Raw genomic sequence first — 21221 nt, 5'->3', positions numbered from 1 at the left:
CCCCATAAAATCCCTCCATAATATTTTCATATCTGTCATCTCACTCTCTGCTATTAGAAAGTAGCTAAAGGGAGAGGAAACTGCTTTTGTTTGTGGTATTCATTCCCATCATAACACATAATCCCCAATTTCCCATGGGTGTCTTTGTTGTGATGACATGTGGCACCAAGAAAAACAGGCAGTCTGCATGAAACCCAGTGCTCTGGTGGGTTTGTTTTGTCTAGGTGGACAGGACTCAAGGAGAGAGTCTTGGTATTTTTTTGGATATATGCTTGTTTTCTCTGTGCAGATGTACAGAGGTTTGTACATTTTAAAGGAATCTGAGAAGCTTTATCTCACAACACAAGCTGTGGTCTTTTTCAGCCAAAAACATTCGAGACATCCGTCACTTTCGGAGAGCTAGACAAAGTCTGTACAAAATTTGCTTTAAATAAGCAGTTACAGCTCATTAATTAGTCGGGTTGAAGTGAAGTCCAGACAGACATGCAGACAGGGTGAATGCAGTTTAAAAAAATACAGATTTTTAAAGATCTCTGCAGGTTTTATTTTTACTGTTTTGAAAATAATCGGGTGGTTTCTAATAAAAAGCCTAGTCAGGAATTTTATCCTTCCCTTAGGATAAATGATAACTTAACATACCCCTTGTCTCCTTGTAAAATATCTTTCCAATCACTTATGAGTTAACTGACCAACTTTAACCTTCCAATAAACAACAGATGTTTTTCCAGCCTTTTCTAAGGTTTTTTAATACACAAAAATTACTCTACAACTCACAGCACAAGTGTATTAAAGAAGACCAGCTGGGATTTTACTAACATTTAAAAGGGGTTTATTTGTGGGCTAAAAACTTTGGTTACAACCATTGTGGCTGCATTCATGGAAAGTTCCTCCTTCTTCAGAAGTGTGTATCTTCCAGTAAAGCCTAATCTGATAAGAGTTTTTTTGTTGTTGTTGTTGTTTTAACTACTGGATACAACATTTTGCTTAGCCTGAAATTCACTCTAACTCCACAAAACGAAAGTTGTTGGACCAAGTAGCGTTTCCCTGTTGCTGCTGTCTTCTTCCCTTTTCCTGTTTGTTTCTGTGATCTGAACATCCCCAGAAAAGTTTCTGGTTTGTAAAAGTTTTTCCAACTTTCCGTTTTGAGTACACGAGACTATAAAGATGAAGACAGACGAGCGTGTGCTTCACCTCATGTAAGCTTTGTTTCGTTGACTGCAAACATACCCGAGAGCCTTTTTAATATATGCGGCATATATTAGTGACAGTGAAATATTTTGGAAACCAATCAAAATGTAGGACATCATCCCAGCTTGTGAGGAGAGGGAAACAAAGAGTTTTGTTCAGAAAAATCTGGATAAGAGGTAAAGCAGCCATTCCAGACTGACTGAACATAAAAAAACCTACTGACTGATTATATTTGTCTTTTTATTTTGTTTATTTATTTTTTCAAATGACCATGAAACACTCAAGTGTCTTTATCAAAGACTAGCATCAAGAAAAATGACCAAATTTGACCACATTTTGCACCCAAGAAAAAGGCACTCATCCAGCTTGAATTAGGAGTTTATTACGGTTTTATAATTGTTACTGTGTCTCCAATTAGTTCAACAATAAACAAGTAGCACCTAAAAGCACAGAGGTTCCTTCAGGCATTTGTATGTCTAATGCACGTCTTGTAGACAATTTACTCTTTATTTTGGTTTTAAACAAATACTAGATATTCACTGGAGCAACTTTAGGCCAATTTCAGTGTACATTTTTTTTTTTAACATTTTAATTTATTCAGCCCAAAAATGCTTATGTGGGAGATAAAGCCACATAGATAGTTAGTATTCTTCCTAATTCAGATGTCAATTTTGTTGTCTTGATCATTTTTGTTTTACCTTAAACAAAGTGCAGTGAACAGCCTTTCTCTCCACATTGATTGTAAAATACTAAACTATTTATAGCAGTCAATAAATCATTCTTTACGTGCAAAATGTGTTCTGGAGCGACTAATTCAGGACCATATTTTAAAGTCAGTGTGGCTCAGTTAACCACCAGCTCCCCCTTCACAATATTTGCTTGATGAACATGAAAACTAGCTTAAGGATTCAGAAAAGTGTTTGCATGTGTATCTGCAGCTGAAGCGGTTGTGCGCCATATGTTGACGGGGGGAAGAGGAGGGTGTCCGATGGATGGAGTGATGGCGGGGGGGAAAGGTGAAACTCCAGCAAGTGGTGTTTACCAGGAAAGAGAGCACCAGAGGACAACTGTCGGCTGCTTTAAATCTGAGACACAAGGAAGGCATCTGAGACCGAGATGTTCCTTAGAGCAAAAAAAGGAGCGAGAGACGGAAGTGGAGAATCAGGCGCGAAGACGTGACTCGGACACAGAGATCCTCTGCAGACTGACACCAGCTCCTGATCCGTCGCTCAGGCAGAGACGTAGTGAAGCACCAAAACTATCTGCATGACATGATTGTTTAATTTTACTACTACAATCCATGCCTCGTTTATTTATTAATAAACAATTGTGTGTTTAGCAGTCACGCCTCCCTGCTCAGAAATGCAAGCAGGTTTCGCGAGGGTCAAAGGTGATCTTCGTTGACCTACACCAGTAAATTTATGGGCTTTGCCTATCTGGAGACTGGAGGTCACATGCTGATTTTATTTCACGCCTTAACCAACGCACACACAAAGAAATTAATGACAAAAAATACGAGATGATGCCATGCATGTGTGTCTTCGGTTTGAAGGGTCAGATATAGCAGGCAACAAGACTCATCTGTAAGCTCTCCAGCTGGCTTTGGGGCGATGCACAGTCAACACATTTAAGACAGAGGACAAGAGACGTTGATCAGCAAAGATGTAAGCAGCGGACCGCAGATTGCAAAGGGCAAAGTTGGACCATGTTGTCCTGTGTCATTATCACCCCATTAGGAGAAATGCAGGATTTGAAAACAGTCAGACGTGGATGGATGAGAGAATGAGAGCAGAGAAAAATAAAGAGAAAAGGTTTTTCTCCAGGTGATCCTGTTGCCCTCATTTACCTCGTATACATTCATTATCTTCCTCACTTCCGCTGTCATGACCTAAAGAGCGCTTATTCAAGCCTAATCAAGTGAGTTTACATTAATTTAGAGCTCAACTATTCAGTCTATTCACTGACTAAATGGAGTGGTGGACACTCCATTGCCCTGATTTGCCTGTTTGTTTTCTGACTGACACAGGGCCTATTTAGGAGATAAACTTCTTTATCAATCTCTAAAAGAGGGGAAATAGTATTGCTGTGAAAGGTATTGCATAAGAAGAAAAATATATTAGGCCTTAAAGTTTGACCTTTCCTTCTTTTGCGATGATTTCTAAAAAGCAGAGCTGTGGTATGTAAGCTGGAGCAATCCTTATCATAAAAGAGGAAAGTTTACAGATAAAAATGGAGCCAAATTTGCAAAGGACGCTTTTCTTTCTTATAATGACTTCGCTTTTTATGAAAATACAAGAAAGAAAAGTAATAGTTTGAGTTAAAAGCACTTTGTGTTGGCATTTTGGGTACTAAGTCTTAAAACTATCAACAGCAGCAATAAGGAATTATTGGATCACATCATGATAAGAGTTTTGGTTAGACACATGTTGAGGGAATTACAATAATCTAGACTAGATGAAACTAAAGCATAAATCAAAATTTTATTTTCATGCAATGGAGATATTTTGGCTACTTTTCTCAAATAACAGAAACGGAGTCAAACCAGAAATTTGACATGATTTTCAAAACGGGTTTAACAAAAGCAACACAGAACATTTACCTTTGTCACTTTGCATCCAGATTTGATTTAAGACTCTATTTATGCAACCTGACTGAATATTATGTATGTTCAACTACTCAACCAGACTCTTCTCTACAATCTTGGCCACAATAGGATGTTTTGGGTCTGTAACTGCTGAAAAGAGAAGAGACTAATTGCAATTATTGTGTGCTACTACTAACCTTCTCTCCTCTTAATAGTGAGTTAGCTTTAGAGTAGGATTTTTTTCATGTGGGGCTGTAATTACATTCACTGACAGATGGATTTCAAAAAGCAGGGGACTGGCATAATAAATGACTTCCTAAGTGCCTTTGCATACTCTGCAAAAAAATGAAGAATTATATTATTTTAGTCAAAGTAGTGAAAAAAGGCTGGCCTGAACATCTAAACACTCTCATGAACAGCAGAACTCCTGGGAAGTCCTCATACGGCCCTTTGAGCTTATTAACTGCAGCAAGTACAAATTTCTGGACAGTCGAACAATAAAAACGTTGTCCAGATTGTGTGTCAAGAACAAGCTACAAGAACAGAATGGTGTTATTTAACCAGAAGAAGAAATTGCAAATGAAGTCCTGGCTTTAGTCATTGATGATGTTAAAGTTTGCATCTAAACTAAAAGTCTGTTTCACTTTTTTTCTAACAAGCCTGGCCTGAAATTACAATCTCTGAATTCAAAATATGTAATAAAATCAAATCTTTTTTTTGCACTAATGTTTAATATGTGGTAGTAATAATATTAATTAAAATAAATATTTTCAGAAAATATATGGACTACTCAATTGGATCCTCTTTTTACAGATTCTTTTAAAGCGCAGTTTGTAATTTGTGGATTTTTTTTCTGTTCATAAACACAGAAGTGTTTTCATACTTTTCTCCAGAAATATTGCTAAAACTTTTGTCTAAACTCTTATGTATTGTCATTTCATGAGCTTGTTACAATTCTATTGCACTTTTAGACTTCTATTAATACCCTATATGGATTGTCTGAAATATCTGTTCTGCTGCTTGGAGATAAATTCATTATTCCTTCTCAGAAATTTAGATATTAGAAGGGATCCTGAATAAAACTTTGCACACCACTGTAATTAGGCTCTATAACATATCCTGCCAGCCGTCTTGTTCTTCATCCCACTAAGCAGAATAAACTTGACACATTTGATCTCTTACTGCACCTGGATATTCGACCACAATGGATGCTTTTAGAAACTCCTGCAGGAGGAAATCTATTTGGATTCACCATGTTTGGTTTAGTTTAATGTCTTATTGGCTTTGCATGAGAAAGGTGCTTGCACACACAGTTTCCTTTGTTGGAAGACCCACATAATTTGACTATAAACCTGCAGCAACCGATTTATGAGGCTGGAACGGTTCCGTAAATAAAAACATAAAATATTCTTGAAAAGAGCCACCGCTTAGAGTGGACGACGTGGGCTGTAAATCACATTGAAATTGACCACAAAATTAATTTATTGTAGTGACGTATAAGTTTATCCGCAACACCGGTTGATCTGGGATTTTGTTGAAGTCCAAGAACCTGTCTGATGGATAGAGAGGTGTTTACGCCCACAAGCACTTCAGAAAGAGGCTGAAACCTGATTCACATCTTGAAACTTTTCTTCCAAAGCACCTCAAATTGACTTGTGCTCTAATTCAGTAATCCAAGTACCTGAATTAGAGCTTTTGTTATTAAACAACCAAACAGACATGTGATGCACTTGAATTTTTATTCTGAGGAAATGAAATTTACTCGACTGATTCTTACACAAACATCGATGAGCACTTAAATGATTCCGCCATCATTTTGCTTTCAGTTTCTTATATCGTTTCTTTTGCTGAATTGTTTTTAATTTAATAATGAAGGGCTTTCAAGAATGAACTTCCTATATAAGTGATACTTACGTTATTTCAGTCATCATTAGGTTGGACTTTGACTAGGACATTCCAAATGCTTCTTTCTACTGGATTTGCTCCAGTGCTTCAAGTCGTCGCCCTTCTGCATAAGACACATACACTTGATAACCAGCGTGGTGACAGGACATTTTCCATCAGGATTTTCTGGTATAGATCAGAATTTATGGTTCAATCAATAACAGGAACGGCACAAACTATCCAAAAATGTTCTTCCTTTGTTTCATCACTCTAAGAAGCATTTTCCCAAATCTTTTGGGATCATCAAGATATTGTCTGTGTTCTAGTTTTTGTTCTTGTGAACTCTGCCAAGATGCAATTGTGACCTTAACTGGGACCTGTAGTGTTTTAGATTTCTTAGTTCTCCTGTAGGAGTTGATGATGAGCTCTTGGGGAAATGTTGGTGAGTTGATCAAGAGTATGAAAACCTTCACAATTTTTCTTTGTTTCCTCCATTTGTGGTAAATGGTTGTTCTTGTACTTCTTTGTCATCCCAAAGGCTTAGAAACAACAGATTCATAGATGAATTTGTTTCTCATTTGTTCTTGAATTACTTTAGCTCAAGACATGATGTTGCATTTTAAGATGATGTTGTCAGACCGGTTCCATTTAACGGATTTCTTAATTCTATGCATCAGAAACTGAACCAAGAGATTTGGCTAATGTGGGCAAGTCACAATTTAACAAATGGTGGATCATTTTTCACGTAACTTTGCCCATAATGAATGAAACGATTTGAAAATTACATTTTGTATCTATTTGATTGACTTTAAAAGCTCTATACCTTGTCATGTAATTTAGTAAAGTTGATGTTATAAGATAGTCCCTTAAATGACTGAATGTAAACTGAAACATCAGACTCACCCCAGTTCTTCGCCGACTGAGTGAAAGGCTCGACAGCCATCCCAGCCATGTTCCCGCTCCAGGAACCCGAGCAGCCAATTGGACCAAACAAGGAGGCCAACAATCAGATAAAGTGACACATGACCCGCTCCTCTAGAGTTCACATTGGGACAAGCCTGCACCTGCTACAGGGGCAGCATAAAAAAAATAAAACACACAAATAGATTTAATACAGCTCAGAAACCTGTCATTGATGAAAATTTTATTTTTAAACTGGTAACGTCACAGCGTTCAAAATCTCAACAATGTTGGCATCAATGTTTCAAAACACTCTAATATCACAAGTTAAAATTGTCTTAGAAATACTCCTGGTACTCCCAGTCGGATCTACGTAGACAATCATCCTTAAAAGAAGCAGATTGCAGACTATTTTTTTGATATTTATGACTTAATGGTCGGTCTTAGAGAAAGCAGAATTGTAGTCTGCAACTTGTTCTGTAAACCAGAAGAATTTCATAATTTTATCAATTGACTTTTCCAAATAGTCACTTTACGGGGTTGTTTCTAAGCTGTTTCTGCAAACAATTATAATAAGAAAATATGTCACAGAAATCAATTTTTACTGTTGCATTAAGTAAATTTGTCCACGTCTTTGTGATTGTAATCATATTACTAAAACTGAAGCACAGTAAAGTAGGACCAGATCCACATGGATTTACGTTTGGCTCATAACTTGTGGGAGTTCTTTTGTTTCTCTTAAAATAGGAAATAGAATTTTAAAAAGCACATTTTACTCTAATTTCAACTAACACTATTGAAAAATTTGAAAGCTAACGAACAGTGACATTTAACAATGACATGCTCTTTCAACACTCCTCTTCCAAAGTTGTAACATGTCCTTTAAGACATTAGAAGTTTTAAAGGACATGTTTGGACATGAGCCTTTTTCACACATTACCTCCTCGTTCCTCCCCCCCACTTGAATCTGACATAAATGTACCCTGAAGATCAAGAGATTGGCTGGCTCCTCTGATTTCCATGGCCATCAGAGCAAGTTGGGTGATTTGCAGTTTTACCCTGTACCAACCCTTGCAGAGTTGATGTCAATCAAAAAAAAAAAAAAAACACACAGTGCCCTGATGTTTATATCAAAGATTCTGGTTCTTTCTGAGGAAATCTAAAGGTTGCGGTTATATGGAGCAAATAACCGCAGCCTTTTCCTTTCCCTTGGAGCTTTGCCCACCTGGATTTTCCATACTGGTATTTTATCTTTTATTGAGGTAAATGTATATGTGAGAGTCAGTCTATATAGTTTTATAGCCACTTTTTAGTCATTAGCCAGACTTTTGGTATCACATGCCCCTGGTTTTACTGGTTTCAGGAAAGTTCTGTTAAACTTGTGAAAGTTTTTATATCCCTTGAACATTTTTGCTATTTTCCCACATTGCAGCAGCAGAGCTTACTGTGCTGTTTTGGGATTTGGTGTGATAAGCCAACACAAATTGGCAGACAGTTAGTAACCGAAAGGAATATTAGGACATTCTTTTGATTACTTTTTCCAAATTGGAACGAATCATGTTATCAACTTGGTCTGTGAATAAAATCCAGTAGGACTAATTGCCTTCATAAGTGACACTGTGAGGAGATAGTCGATTCACTGAAATATGTCAATTTCCCTCTGGGATTGATGCAGTACATTCATTCATTCATTCGATCATTCATTCATTCATTCATTCATTCACTATTAATTTAGGCTTTGTGAACATCTCAGAGTTGCTTGAGAATAGAATCTGTGGGCTATTTAGCAAAGATAAATTATGAAAAAGTTTCAGTTTGTAGATTTGCATAGTTTGTAGACATTCAAAAGGGTTGCTGCTGTAACTGCAACAAAAGTTGCTTCCACAAAGGATTGACTTATGTGAATATACCTGCACTGTAAATTTTTCTCATTTTATATTTTAGTTTTTGCAAAGGCACTGTAATGTACCCAGAAATGTAAAGTACACAAGTTTCAGAGAAGCATAAACAAAAATTAGTATGTGAAGTGAGTGAACTAAAAATAGCCTTTGAGGAGTTCAGGATAGTGAAGAGCTCTGACACACTGGGTCTGGATGTTATTGTGTATTGGACTGGATTTCTTTGGATCAGTGTTAAAAAAATTAAATTTCCCCAGCACAAGGAACAACAGTTACATGTATAATATGTAGAGCTTATGTGCATAATTCTTCACGCTGTTTAATGTTTGGTCAGTGTAACAAGTCCTTTTTTGTGCCATTTGCAAGGTACGTTTTTATGTAATCGCCTTTAGATCACATTTGTCATGGCTGAGGGGATAAATTACAAAAATGTGCCTTGTACTGAAGGTAAGACAAGTTTGGAAATCAAAGGGAAACCAGGAAGAAAATACGAAAGCGTGGGCATAAAAGAAAATATATTGACGTACAAGTGAAATAAATGCTGCTAACAGGGAACAGAGCGTTTCATTGTTCTTTTTATCACCATCCACTTCATAAAAACCCGATAAAACAGTTACTGCCTTTTAGCCTTCTCAGTTATCCTATTTCCACTCACCTGTAACATTCTCAACAAGCCACAAGCATGTAATCTACCCCGGGATCAGCCAATATTGTGCAGCACCACTCAGTAAGTGGTTAGTCACTGCAGGACTTCATGCTCTCTCCTCTGTTTCCAATGCCGCTGTAATTTGCCTGTCTGTTTCAAGTGCCAGAAAAAGATGCGAGAAAAACCAGAGCAATGCGCTGGCCAAAGGTGAGAGCTAAAAGACCCAGGGGTGAGACACCTGCAAATAGGTTCAAAGTAGAAGTAGTAAAAATGTATATTGGATTCAGCCTGGCCGAAGCACCATAGAGAAGCAAGAATGGATTTTAGTTTAAATAAGACTCAGGAGAAAAGTGTGGGACCCTTTCCCGGACAGTTTATCTGGGTTAAAGATTCCCTTTGAATATTCGCACCATGTTTTCCCAAGCATGGTCCACACATTGTCTTATTTAACAGCCACACACATACACACATATATATATGATGCAGTTTAAAGTCATGGTGATTACTGTGCTTTTTTCTGTGTGCCTTTATAGTTGAAGGCCCTCTCCATCCCCAAGACGCCGCGTTTCGCTCTAACATGTTCCAGAACATCAAACTAAAACCACATTTTATGAATGAATAAAGCACAAAGAGATAAAAGAGTATTTCTTACCCCCTTTCAGACCACCATTCACCCAACGTAGTCTGGTCCTGAATGAATCAAACACGCCGGAATACCCCTGTCAAATTACCACTCTTCTACATGAAGTTTATCACGTTAAAAGGCCACAAATTGATGCATGAAACTTTGAATGTTAAAGGTGCTTTGTCTTAATGTTTGGGTGGAGGCCGCTGTAGGTCATGCGTGTGTGGGTTTCTCACATCTCGACATCTTGGGAGGTCAGACAAATGGCCTCCAATCTGATCTCATCCACAAACATAACCTTCATTCTTCACTTTATACGCCACCAATGGTTACCGACCCCCACTGAAGGCAACAGCCTCCATTCATCACGGGAGTCATTGGTTCCCACGTCTAAAAGCGGTGATTAGCTCAAAGTTTCCTGAGGAGATCTCGAACTAAGAGCTACTGAAAACACACATGTTGAACCTCCCTCTGAGGCCAAATCCAGACTGTAGATTAGTGTGTAAAGAAACCAGGATTTTTCTTGTCTGTGTGAGTCTGTTTGCTCAAAGCCCTCTTGGGTACCAAAATCCAACCGTTTGTGGTTGCGGATCCTTCAAGTGAAAAAATAACAAAGAACAACACAGTTTGGTTTGGTTTGTTTATTTGTTGAGATCGGAACACAAATACATTAATTTTGTAAGGGATGAGATAAGTTTAGCCATAACTCCACACCAATAACATCTCCTTATTTTTTTCATTATTACTGTAGATTTGGCTACAGAAATGAAGGGACAAACTCCACATATGACTTATCAAACTACTCTAGTCAGATCTTGGTAAATCTGGTGACTGGAAACGAATAATATTTAAATACCCTTCCACGTTTTCATGGGTGTAGATTACAGAGTTCTTCCAAAGGATACAAGATGGACTTATTTCTGCTTCAATAGACCCAGAGTGCCACTGTAAAATACGAACACGTTTCCCTCATAGGCTCCAACGTCCAAAATCCCCACTGCACAAATACATCGAAATGCAGTTATTCATTTTGGCATAAGTCCATAATAATATGATTTCGAAGGTAAAGTGGACTTAACAGCCGCCCATCGCTCTATATTAAAAAGTCTCTTCAGTTTTCAGACAGGGTTGCACAGACTCTGTCAGTCTCCAGGTGCTCGTCCAGATCTTTGTCTTGTACGCCTGGAAATTAATCACACAGTTCACATTCATAAAGTGATTTTGGAGAAAATAAAGGAGACATTTTCCTGAGAAGTCTTGAACTCTCTCTTATAAGCCCCTCGGTTTTCAGTGACACTGTAACATTTTTGTTGGGATCTAGCCACTTTTTCTTCAACGTCTCTCAGACTCACGCATGGACAGATTTCAACAAAAACAATAACGGATGGTGTTTTACTCAACCTGGTAAGTTTAACACAATTTCTGATGTGGAATATGTGTGTGTTAGATCAGCAGTTAGTTCATCTGAGACGGGTTGCTAGGAGTCAAAAGCACATGCGTGTTTTGACGACATGCTAAAATCCCAGCGCCATTTAGTGGTCAGGCATGACAACTACAGTGGATTGCGATCTCTTCTAAGCGTGAAACTTTTATCTACATCCAAAAATATCAGCAGACTCCGGACAGCGCTCTTCTGTAAGCGTAGAATAGAAATATTTTCTGTTTTCTTTTTAAGCCTCTTGTTACATTTAGCTTACAGCTGTGACACAGCTTTGCTTAGCTGTTGGTAGATTTGTGCAGTAAAACTAACAAAGTGAATTCATTATGAACTGAAGAAAAATCAAATTCTGTGCTGCTAAACATATGCAGCTTTGTGCTATTTTTAGCTAGAAAATCTCTGACAAAGTTTGATTTTCTCTTCATAATTTATAAATTAATTTGATTCTGTTTGTATTTATTTTTAACTATTCCCATCAATGTAGAGCGCCAAAGCCAAAGAAAACATCTTGTTTGAATAACAGAGATGTCGCAGATTTTGAAAAAAATATAATTGCTTTGTGAATACAAAGACGAACCGAAAGTCCCAGAGAAAAAGAAAAAAGTTTATTTACAGCCTTCATCAAACAAAATGAAAAGTTTTTCTATTATAATTAATTTTGATTACTCTTCTATTAATTGTGTTCCAAACATGTTTCATTATGGAATAACACGCTAATTTGAGCCAGAAGGTGAAAACTTCAGAGCATTTCTCTGATTTCTGCAAAACATCCATGACTTGATTAATTTAGTTGTCATAAAAGGAAATCATGCATAAATAACCTTGGAAAGATCCAAGTAAAATGTAAACTTAAACAGATAAACAACACCAGTGAGAGGATGGTAATTAATTTAATATGACAAATTACTTCCACGGTAATTAACCTGTAGATCTTCTTGTTAAACATTGCAGTGTTGACAGAGGTTTCCCTGCTGCTGAACAACATTTTGACTGTGGAAAACTAAGACTTTCTCCGACTGCAGGGAGAATGTAACGTTGACTTTGCAGCACTGAAAAGCCTTTTTGTCCAACATCTTGGCCACCTATTTCAATTACTGCAGGCAGTCCTGAGCAGGGCAATATGGCCAATATGAAAATGCATAAATATACAGAGACAGACATTAAGAAAATTAGGTAACATAGCAATAAATGTAGTCTTTCTACTTGTATAAAGAGATTATTTTATTTAAGTGTCTTGCAGATAAGTATTTCCAGTTATAGTTTTTGTTTTTGAGCATGGCACGTCAAAATAAAAACCACTACCTCAAAACCTTTGTCATCTCCATACAGATTGTTCTTCAGTCAGTTTTAATGAGTTAGAAAATGCGCTCCGATGAGGCTCACTGGCCAAGAGGGGCCTTTTGACAATAACAACCTTTCAGCAGGTGGTAAATAAAAACCCAGTTTCGTGTTAAAAACATGTTTTTCATTCATTTGATGTAATATTCCAATCTCTAAGCTTTGTATTTCCATTAGCTGAAGCAGAAAATTATCATAAATACCAGAAATAAGGGTTTGAAAACATCAGACTCTTAATATTAATCTATGCAATGTGTTTCACTCTGTTAATTGAGTTGCTGAAATACCTGAACATTTCAATGATAGTAATTGACCGAATGGGCAACATTTTCAGTCAAGTGTTTTATTTGTTATTCATGCTATTTATTTTCATTCGAAGACTAAGTCATGGAGGTAGTTCTCAGACATGAATGCATCAGTTAAATATGTTTGACTAACTTTCAATTAACCAATCTTAGGGCCAGCAGAAGAAGCCAGAAGAGAATTACCAGGCCAGAAAGTATATATAGTCTCTCCAGCTACTTTTGTGTTTATCTGTTGGTCTCTTCCCGGTGGGATCACCTTGGAAAACCTCCAAAGAGATGTACCCAAGAGGCATCCAAATGAGATGCCGGCACCTAGCGATATGGAGCCTGTTGGGTTGTCACATGTGTTCAGTGTAGAGTGTGGAGGGGTTTTCACAGGAAAAAATAAAATATAAACTGAATAGCAGGAGTCGGGAGTGATTTCTTACCATTGAGGGATTCTACTACTCAGCCTTCCTGGAAAAGCTTGTTCTAGACGGTTGGAAAAGAGGCTCTGACTGATTGCTGAACCTTGGACTCAAGAGGATCAGTGTACCTTTCATCCCGGTTTTCAAACTGGACTAGATAGAAGGGGTTGAGGGAGTTTTGTTGTCAAGTCCTCACATGTTTTGTCCTTCAAGGTGTTTTATTGGGGGTGCTGCTGGAATTTAGGGTACCTGAGTTTAGGTACCACATCAGGCACAAAGCCAAGCTTATTCCAAGTGTCATTGATCTGGTTTCTGGTTTGTCACCGATATGAAGGTGAAGCTCTCGATAGGCGCATGTCTGGTTAGGAAACTAATTTTTGAATGTTTTTAGATGCACCTCTGATCCAACACAGCTGAATCAAATAAATAGCTCCTTATCAGGCTTATGCCAAATTTAGTGGCATGCTGAAGATGAAATTCAGTCATTTCATTCATTTGTATTGGAGATCCCTACACTGTGAGATAAGTTTGTGAAGCTTGAGTCAAAATGTGGAGTCTTTCATTTCAGAGGTTTTTTGAGGACAAAGCTGTAGATGGCTTTGGTTTTGTACCGTCTGTTTCTGCACTTAAGAGAAAAAAAGTGTCTTTTTTTTTTTTGTCTTCTGATAAAGTCGTACTGGGATTAAGCTGCGTGAGTTCCTGTTATTTTTTTTCCAATTTACAGGATGTTACAAAATGCTGAAGCTGCAGATTTTAGTTACATTTTAAAGAATATTTATCATTTCTTCTTCAGTGATCTGTTTTCCTGTCCTGTGTGTAACTGTTGAGCTGAAGAAAAATAGAAAGGGGTTATTAAAACACGTTTCACAACAGACCAATAAAAACATTTTAATAAAGGGTTTAATACAAAGTATGTTTATTTACCTGCTTAAATGTTGTTATTTTTAGATGATACATTATATCTAGCAAACAAGCCTCACTGGAATGCATATTGTAATTTATTGAATATGGCTGTACTTTACCAGACTGAACAATGTGTTTAACATCATTGAATACCTGCTCAGTGTTTCTGTAGCAGACTGTCAGACAAACTACCTGCAAGATGTCAGAACAGAGAACTCACAGCCTTCTCCCTGTGCTCTCAATGAGTTTCTATCCAAAAGTTGACTTCCTGAGATTTTTATGGTCAGCACCAGTAAATCTCCTATGAAAAGGTTTAAGGCGTTGCCATCCAGCCTCGACTGAAAAACTACATGTTTCATAACAATCAAAAAAGTGTAAAAAGGATCATTCGAATTCTTTGGTGCTCAGCTATTGTACATCTTCAAAGTGCTGCCCTGCTGTCATGCAACTCTTACAGGTTTTAGTGTCTTATTCTCAGTCAGATTATCTTTGCAGGAGAACGATGTTTCCTGTGTGTCCATGGCCACATTTCAGCAGAGTGATGGAGAGCATTAGTCACAGTAGAAAGACCTCAAAACTTTAGTATCTTACACTAGCTTATTAATGAATCCTAAACAACCAATAATAGGAAAATATCTGTAGAACAACATTTCAAAACTGAAATCAAGAATGTGAGGGTTGTGTGTTAAGGTGTCTTCAAAAAGTCACAATCACTGACACTGACGCAGTTTCAACTTTACAGTGATGACCAAGATACTTATTCGATCTGTGAGTTCAGTAAAATATCCTTGTCTCTTTATCTGATTCTACCCACGATAAGGCTGAACAGAAACCATCCGAGCGACTGAACCTCCTCTGACCCGGTGGGAGATGCAGGGCAGCTGGAGAACGAATCAGCGCCACGTGAATCACATCCGCTGTCTCTTTCTCGTTTTGTCGCTGTTTACGTCCACAGCATGTGTCCCCCATCTTACTCGGCCAGAAAAGGCTGAGCTGGCGAACGACGACAGATCCAGGAGACGGCCAGGCAGAAGTTGTTTTGTTTGAGGAAAAGAGGCTTAGCAGCTGTCAGCGACGAGACTAACAGACGGAGGGGGAATCCTCACGCTAATACAGTCTTACATCAGTTACCAGCAACTCAAATCTTTATGAGCGAATAAATTATTTCCTTGGACAAATACGGGAAACAAGTCTCTTAGCGATTTTAAACAAAGGTTTGCATGTTTAGAATAGATAATCTGGACTCAAGAGGGTCATTTGTTTTCCATCAGAATCTGCAGATATGGAGAACAGTACAGCTTTGATGAAGGGAAACTCAAGCTTTAGTTTCTGTAGTTAAAGAGGAATGAACGAAAATCAGCTCCTGGGAATTTGAAGAAATGTGAAGAAATAACGGGAATAGAGAATGTGTTGTATTGTATGTAGAGACCCATCGCCTCCGGCTAGCAACAAGCCAGCCTTCATGACTTTTCCCATTCCTCTTGCCATTTTCCTCTTCCTCCACTCAAATTAGATTTTTTTCTGTCACAGGAGGATTCAGGAACATGGAAGAGTGGGAGTGTGGAGATATATGTGTGTGTGTGGCTTTTAGAAGGAGCTGGGGGTTGATAGACAGATAGATGTAAGTCCAGCGGTTGGGCATTCAAAGTATCACATTCTTCTATTTTCAGCTGACTCCTTATTGCTCCCAGTTGTTGCATTAAATAAAGTGGGGCCTAGAAAAAGGAAAGGTCGGGGTGTTGCTTCCTGAACTCCCGACACTTTCTTCCCAGGAAAATCTTCATTTGCAAGAAACGTCACAGTAGCTAAATCAACTGCTAGCGCACAAGAAGCATGAAGCGGTTTTGAGACCAAAGATTGATGTAGGACAGTCTGGTTTTAGCAAATTATATTTATGGAAGCGGTGTCTAGAAATTGTGTTGTTCAGTTTGAATCTGTTTACCCAAAACATTTATTTTTTTTCCTCTGGTTTTCTTGCTTTTTCTCACACTCATACAAAGCTAAAGAGGGTGTGTCTGCCTGCGGGCCCCCTTTGTCAGACCTTGAACTGTTTGATTTTGTACCTCTTATATATAAGGAGCTATATGTGGAGTCTGTGATACAGCGCCTCAGGCCAACTTATAAACACACGTACACACACACATCTACGTTACAGTTCAGATGGAGTTCATAGTGTGCTCTATGTTGCCATCCTGTTCCCAAGAAGCCGTCCGTTTGCTTCTTACCAGAGAGCACTTGAGGAAGTTACGTTCCAGATGCAGTTTTACATTGTAACTTTCTCATTCAGGCTCAAAATCACACAGTTCTGGTCACCAGAACTTTATCTCTAATTGTTTTTTACCACATGTGACAGTAGTGATACACTGGGGTTGACCTTCTGGTCTTTAACAAGTGACTGTTGTTAATGGCAGTATTGTAAGTTTTGTCCCTGTGGTTTCAAACAATACCACATTTTTATTAAAAAAGGGTCTTGATCTATATATTTACTTTTAATTTGGACCAATCTCCAAACGCTTGCTCCTGACTGCTGGGTGCCTCAGGGTTCTATACTAGGAACCCTTTTTTTCTCTCCCTATCTGCTATTGTTGGGCTCCATTTGGAGGGAACTTAGTGTTTCATTTATTTACAGCGACACTGGCCTCCTACTTGAAGCTTCTCGTTAATAGTTCAATATGTAAAATATTTTTATTGATTAAAACTAAACTGAAAACTTTACACTCACAAAACATTCAAATGTGAACTACGATTTGGTCCAAAATAGATGTCTTTGCAGTCACATTGCGATATAAGTCTGTGCGATATGTGCGGCCTGGATGCAGTACTCAGTAGGATATTATGTTTCAGATGTCTTGCATTCACACCCTGCATGTCTATCGTATATTTGGCCAGATGAATGAGCTCAAACTGGCCTCAATGCACATGCCTGATGTGTATTTTGAGTGACTGAAATAATAAACCTCACACACAGTAGTGAACACATTGTGTAGAGTCATAGGAAAGTTTGTTAATCTTAGAATTTTGAATGCACTTTTGAGCAATGTCATCAGTTACTGTGCATATCGTCTTGACGTTGTTCAGCTGCAGTTCTACTTGTTAAAACATAAAACCGTATCCTGCTCTGAAACTACAGGGCTGTTTTAAAGTTCCTTCTTTAATTTGGACCCCATCTGATCACCTCTAGTGCAAACTGTAAAATACTTAAATTTGAACTGGGACTATTTCATGCTGGGAAGAGATTTATTAAAACCCAAAACTTAAACATTTATTCAGTTTGAGCACATAAAAGGATCATTACCCTGCTGTTTCTGGCATTAGGACCACCTTAGACGGGGTCCTGCTTGAAAACTGCAGTACGTAGAGTAGTGAAGTCTTGAATGAATGATTATGCTGATTAAAACGTAGTTTGTTATATGTTCAACTTTTGCTTGTCAAAGCAAAAAGCAGTGATTCTGAAAAATGTCTTCCTAATGTCTCTTTCTATTACATCCTCACATCTGCTTAAAATCAAAGTTTTACTATTGAGTTGTAAACTCTATACATACTTAAAATAATCAGCAGCTAGGAAGAGAGAGAAAGCAGAAATAAGGTCTTTCCCTAGCTTCTTATAGTTATAAATCCATCTCTGGCTCATGCATTGCCCAATTAAAGACAAATGAACAGCAAACCTAACAGCAAGGTCGATAAGTCTGTACTTCAGCATTTAACGTTCTGCTCTGGAACAGGAATCTGAACTATGTCTGCAATTACTGTATTCCAGCTAGACTGTTTTTCCCATTAATCCCTCGAACTGATCCAGTTCTCCATCAGTTTGTCAACACCCACCTTCGTTCGGCCTCAAATCTGCCACTCAGGACCAATCACACTCCCACATTTCAGTCAATCTGACGCCTGCTCCTTCAGAAGTTGCCAAAAAACTTGTTGGCATGCGGACTGCCGCTGTCAAAGTCTCAAAAAATAAGGTGGAGCGAGGGTGGTGCCTGCTGACCCACATATTGTAATTGTGCACTTTAAATGCCAAGCATGTGCAAGGATAATAAACACGTATACACCTTATTTAAAATCCTGCATCTTTAGACATAATTCCCTATTCATGCTTTTGAGATGGGTTTTTAAGTCACTGTGTTTTATTCCTCTTTCTTTGTACTTCACGTCTCCTCCCAACTACAACCCAGATATGTAGTTCTGGGTTGTAGTTGTAGTCTTATGCAACAAAAAAATCTGCATGTATTTTTGTGGAAGTTAATCAAATTATTAATTGTGGAAGTCATTAATATACATCACCTGTGTGAGTTAGTAAGATTGAATCTACTAACGTAGGATTGAATCTGTTTCCAACTACCGGTAGTTAATGACGTGTTACACACGTCTATCCACTTATTGCCACTTTTTTAATCACCAAAAAAGTTTTCTTGAAACTTAAACATTCAAATATACTTGAGAATTTTAACAAAGACCCTAATTTGGAAAGTATGGATTGGGAAATGGATTCAGCCTGAGCCAATCATCATCCTGAGTTTACTTTAGCTGTTCCTCTGCCACTTCCGTAATCCTCTGGCTCCAAAACTATTTATAGGATGTTGATGTTGCGTAAAGGAAGGAAAGAAGGATTAAATGGGAGACGTGGAGGAGAATAAGCGAGCTCTTTGATATAGCTGGCAGAGTCAGGAAATGATTAGGCTGGTACAATAACGCCAATAATGACAATAGAGAAAACATGTCTGCAGCCACAAGCACTTAGTGTCAGGAACTCTGCATGGTTTCTATTTCATTATGAATGCAGGGGAATATGGAAGTTTTTAAGTGTTTCAGAGTCGTTTCAGTCCATAAAGAACCAAACTGAACATTTATTCCTCCAGCTATTTGGGCTCATCATTGACATAAGTGTTTTATATTAAAGACCCTTAATAACTCCAGTGCTATACAGAAGTAAATGTGACTACATGCAGCTTGTATTACATTACATTTAAAAAAAATCCAGATTTAAAAATTGAACTTCGAATGTTGATTGAAGCTGTTGATTCCAGATCAAGATTAAGAAATGTTCTGAGCTCTTGCACCCACCTGTGTAAGCACAGGGGTTAATGTTAATGTAGCCACATGCTATCTGTGCGTGAGCTTGTCTAGACATGCTATTTGTCAAGTAAATGTTTACAAATATTAGCAATTAATTGAATATTCTCTTTATTTTTCCCCTAAATGACAGTGTGGCCTTTTAATTTATTTGTAAAGTGTTGTGAATCCAACTATAACTTACGATTGTTACAAAAATACACTAAGATGCTTTTAAAGCAATTCATCAATATTATCTGTAGCTTTCAGGAACCAACTGTGTTTTAATCTTTGAAAGCAGATTTCTTAAAGTAACTTGACACACAGATTTGCTCAGCTAATTACGTTCTGCCAGACAGGGCAATGCTGTTAGCTTCACTGCTGTGCCTCGTTGTCCTCGTGTTTGCTTTGCTAATTAGAGAAAACACAATGTTCAGTCTATTCCTCACCTGTTTGCTCTGTTTTCTGGATGTTTTTAGCTGCTCAGCTCCTTACTGGCCACTTGAATTGGCCTCAGTTCTCACAAAACTGTCTCTTAGTGAAAAAAAAAACATCTCTGTAAAGTAACAGCATATAAATTGATGCACATCAGCATCTGTACAGCAGTGATTCACGTTCCTGCTTCAGCATGGGATCTTGCAGCAGATGGACGTTGGCTCGGGGGCAAATAATTTATTTCCTCGTCCCTTAGCAGCACTCCTGCTATATATCACTGCGTTCCTCTATCAGCTGCAGAAATCCTTTTACCAGGAAGGCAGAGTTTCGAGTTGCATCTATGATAGTGTGAGACGGGAGCGATGGGGGTTCGGAGTCAGTGTGTGAAACTTGTGAAAGAAAACCTACTGTATGTTGTAAATTCAGCACTTTATTTTTTAAACCTCTTTTCATTATTATGGGAATAAAAAGTCATAAAATCCTCAATTTTCTTTCTCCTAGTCTCTGACATGCTGATTTAGGAGACTTGTTTCTCTCTGTGTCTCTGCAGGACCTCCAGGAAAACGCGGACGCATCGGAAGAAGAGGGGAACCTGGTAAGCAAAATCCATCACCCATTTCATTTCGTTCTCTTCCTCTCCTCCTCTTTCATCACTCACTTCTTCTTTTCCCAGTAAACTTCTTTCCTTTTTCCGGGTGAGCAGACGGGCTCTAGCTGAGGGCTGGTAAAGGCAGTGATCCATGACTCAGGTCACAGGATGGTGGGCTGCTTGTTCTCCTCGTTGCGACCTATCATGAGCCAGAGTCGTGTTAATTTCCACCATGTGGCTGTGGTAACTTTGCCCAGATGTTGGTCGATGTCGCTGAGCGGTAGCAGCTGCAGCCGATCGACCCTAATGAGTCTCCATCGCCAGCATCGCTACTCGACGTTATCATTTCGTTTCTGTCCAAACCACTGAATGCTCATTATGGAACCAACACAGTGACTGTTGCCAGAAGAAAGGTCACCGTGACAGATGTTCTGCACGTTTGACTCATCTTGATTTTAGATGTTTCTCAGGAAGTGGTGACACCGAAAACAGAATTAGATCATGGTATCCCATACTGCAGGAGTCAGTGGGAAGGATTCCAGTTGACCGATGAGTCATTGTTGTGGATTAGTAATAGACGAGAGCTATCCTTGTGAAAACGATGGTTAAGTAATACAGATCCCTCTGTCAACACACATCGAGGCAACGCTGCAGTACTGTGCAAATGTTTTCAACCGGTACTAATTTCTTCATATTCTTCCTCCAATTAGAGGGAGAGGAGCTGAAAGTTTTTCTTGTGATCGCTCAGAGAAGTCAGGTTCTCCAGACTTTTTAAAGGGACGACTTGATTTAAAGGCCAGTGTCAGACTGTGGCCTACATTAGGTTCATTATACAACTTCATTGTGCACTTGAACAGAAGAAGTATAAAACAGAAAAAAAATCAGAACAGCTATTCACAAACTTTCACATAGATGGAGTGACCAATGTGCATTTAAAGGAGCAAAAGAGGCTCTAATGTACATATTCAGTTTTATCCTGCTAATAAATGTTTCAAATTGTGTTCACCCTTTCATGTTTAAAAGACATTTGTC

The 21221-nt window shown here is 38.3% G+C and overlaps 1 protein-coding gene across 9 annotated transcripts in view; it reads left to right on the top strand.

Moving 5' to 3' along the window:
• The window catches only part of LOC122837411 (collagen alpha-1(XXIII) chain-like), a 146940-nt gene that overhangs the window by 85217 nt on the left and 40502 nt on the right, over nucleotides 1–21221 (top strand). For all 9 annotated transcript variants that reach the window (XM_044127761.1, XM_044127757.1, XM_044127758.1 and 6 more), the window contains exon 3: nucleotides 20151–20195. In XM_044127761.1, coding sequence (XP_043983696.1) covers nucleotides 20151–20195 — 45 coding nt within the window. The remainder of the gene's footprint in view (nucleotides 1–20150; nucleotides 20196–21221) is intronic.

Source organism: Gambusia affinis, linkage group LG09 (genome assembly GCF_019740435.1).
Source record: "Gambusia affinis linkage group LG09, SWU_Gaff_1.0, whole genome shotgun sequence".
In the NCBI taxonomy this organism is placed as follows: domain Eukaryota; kingdom Metazoa; phylum Chordata; class Actinopteri; order Cyprinodontiformes; family Poeciliidae; genus Gambusia; species Gambusia affinis.
This window is presented reverse-complemented; position numbering and strand designations above follow the sequence as displayed.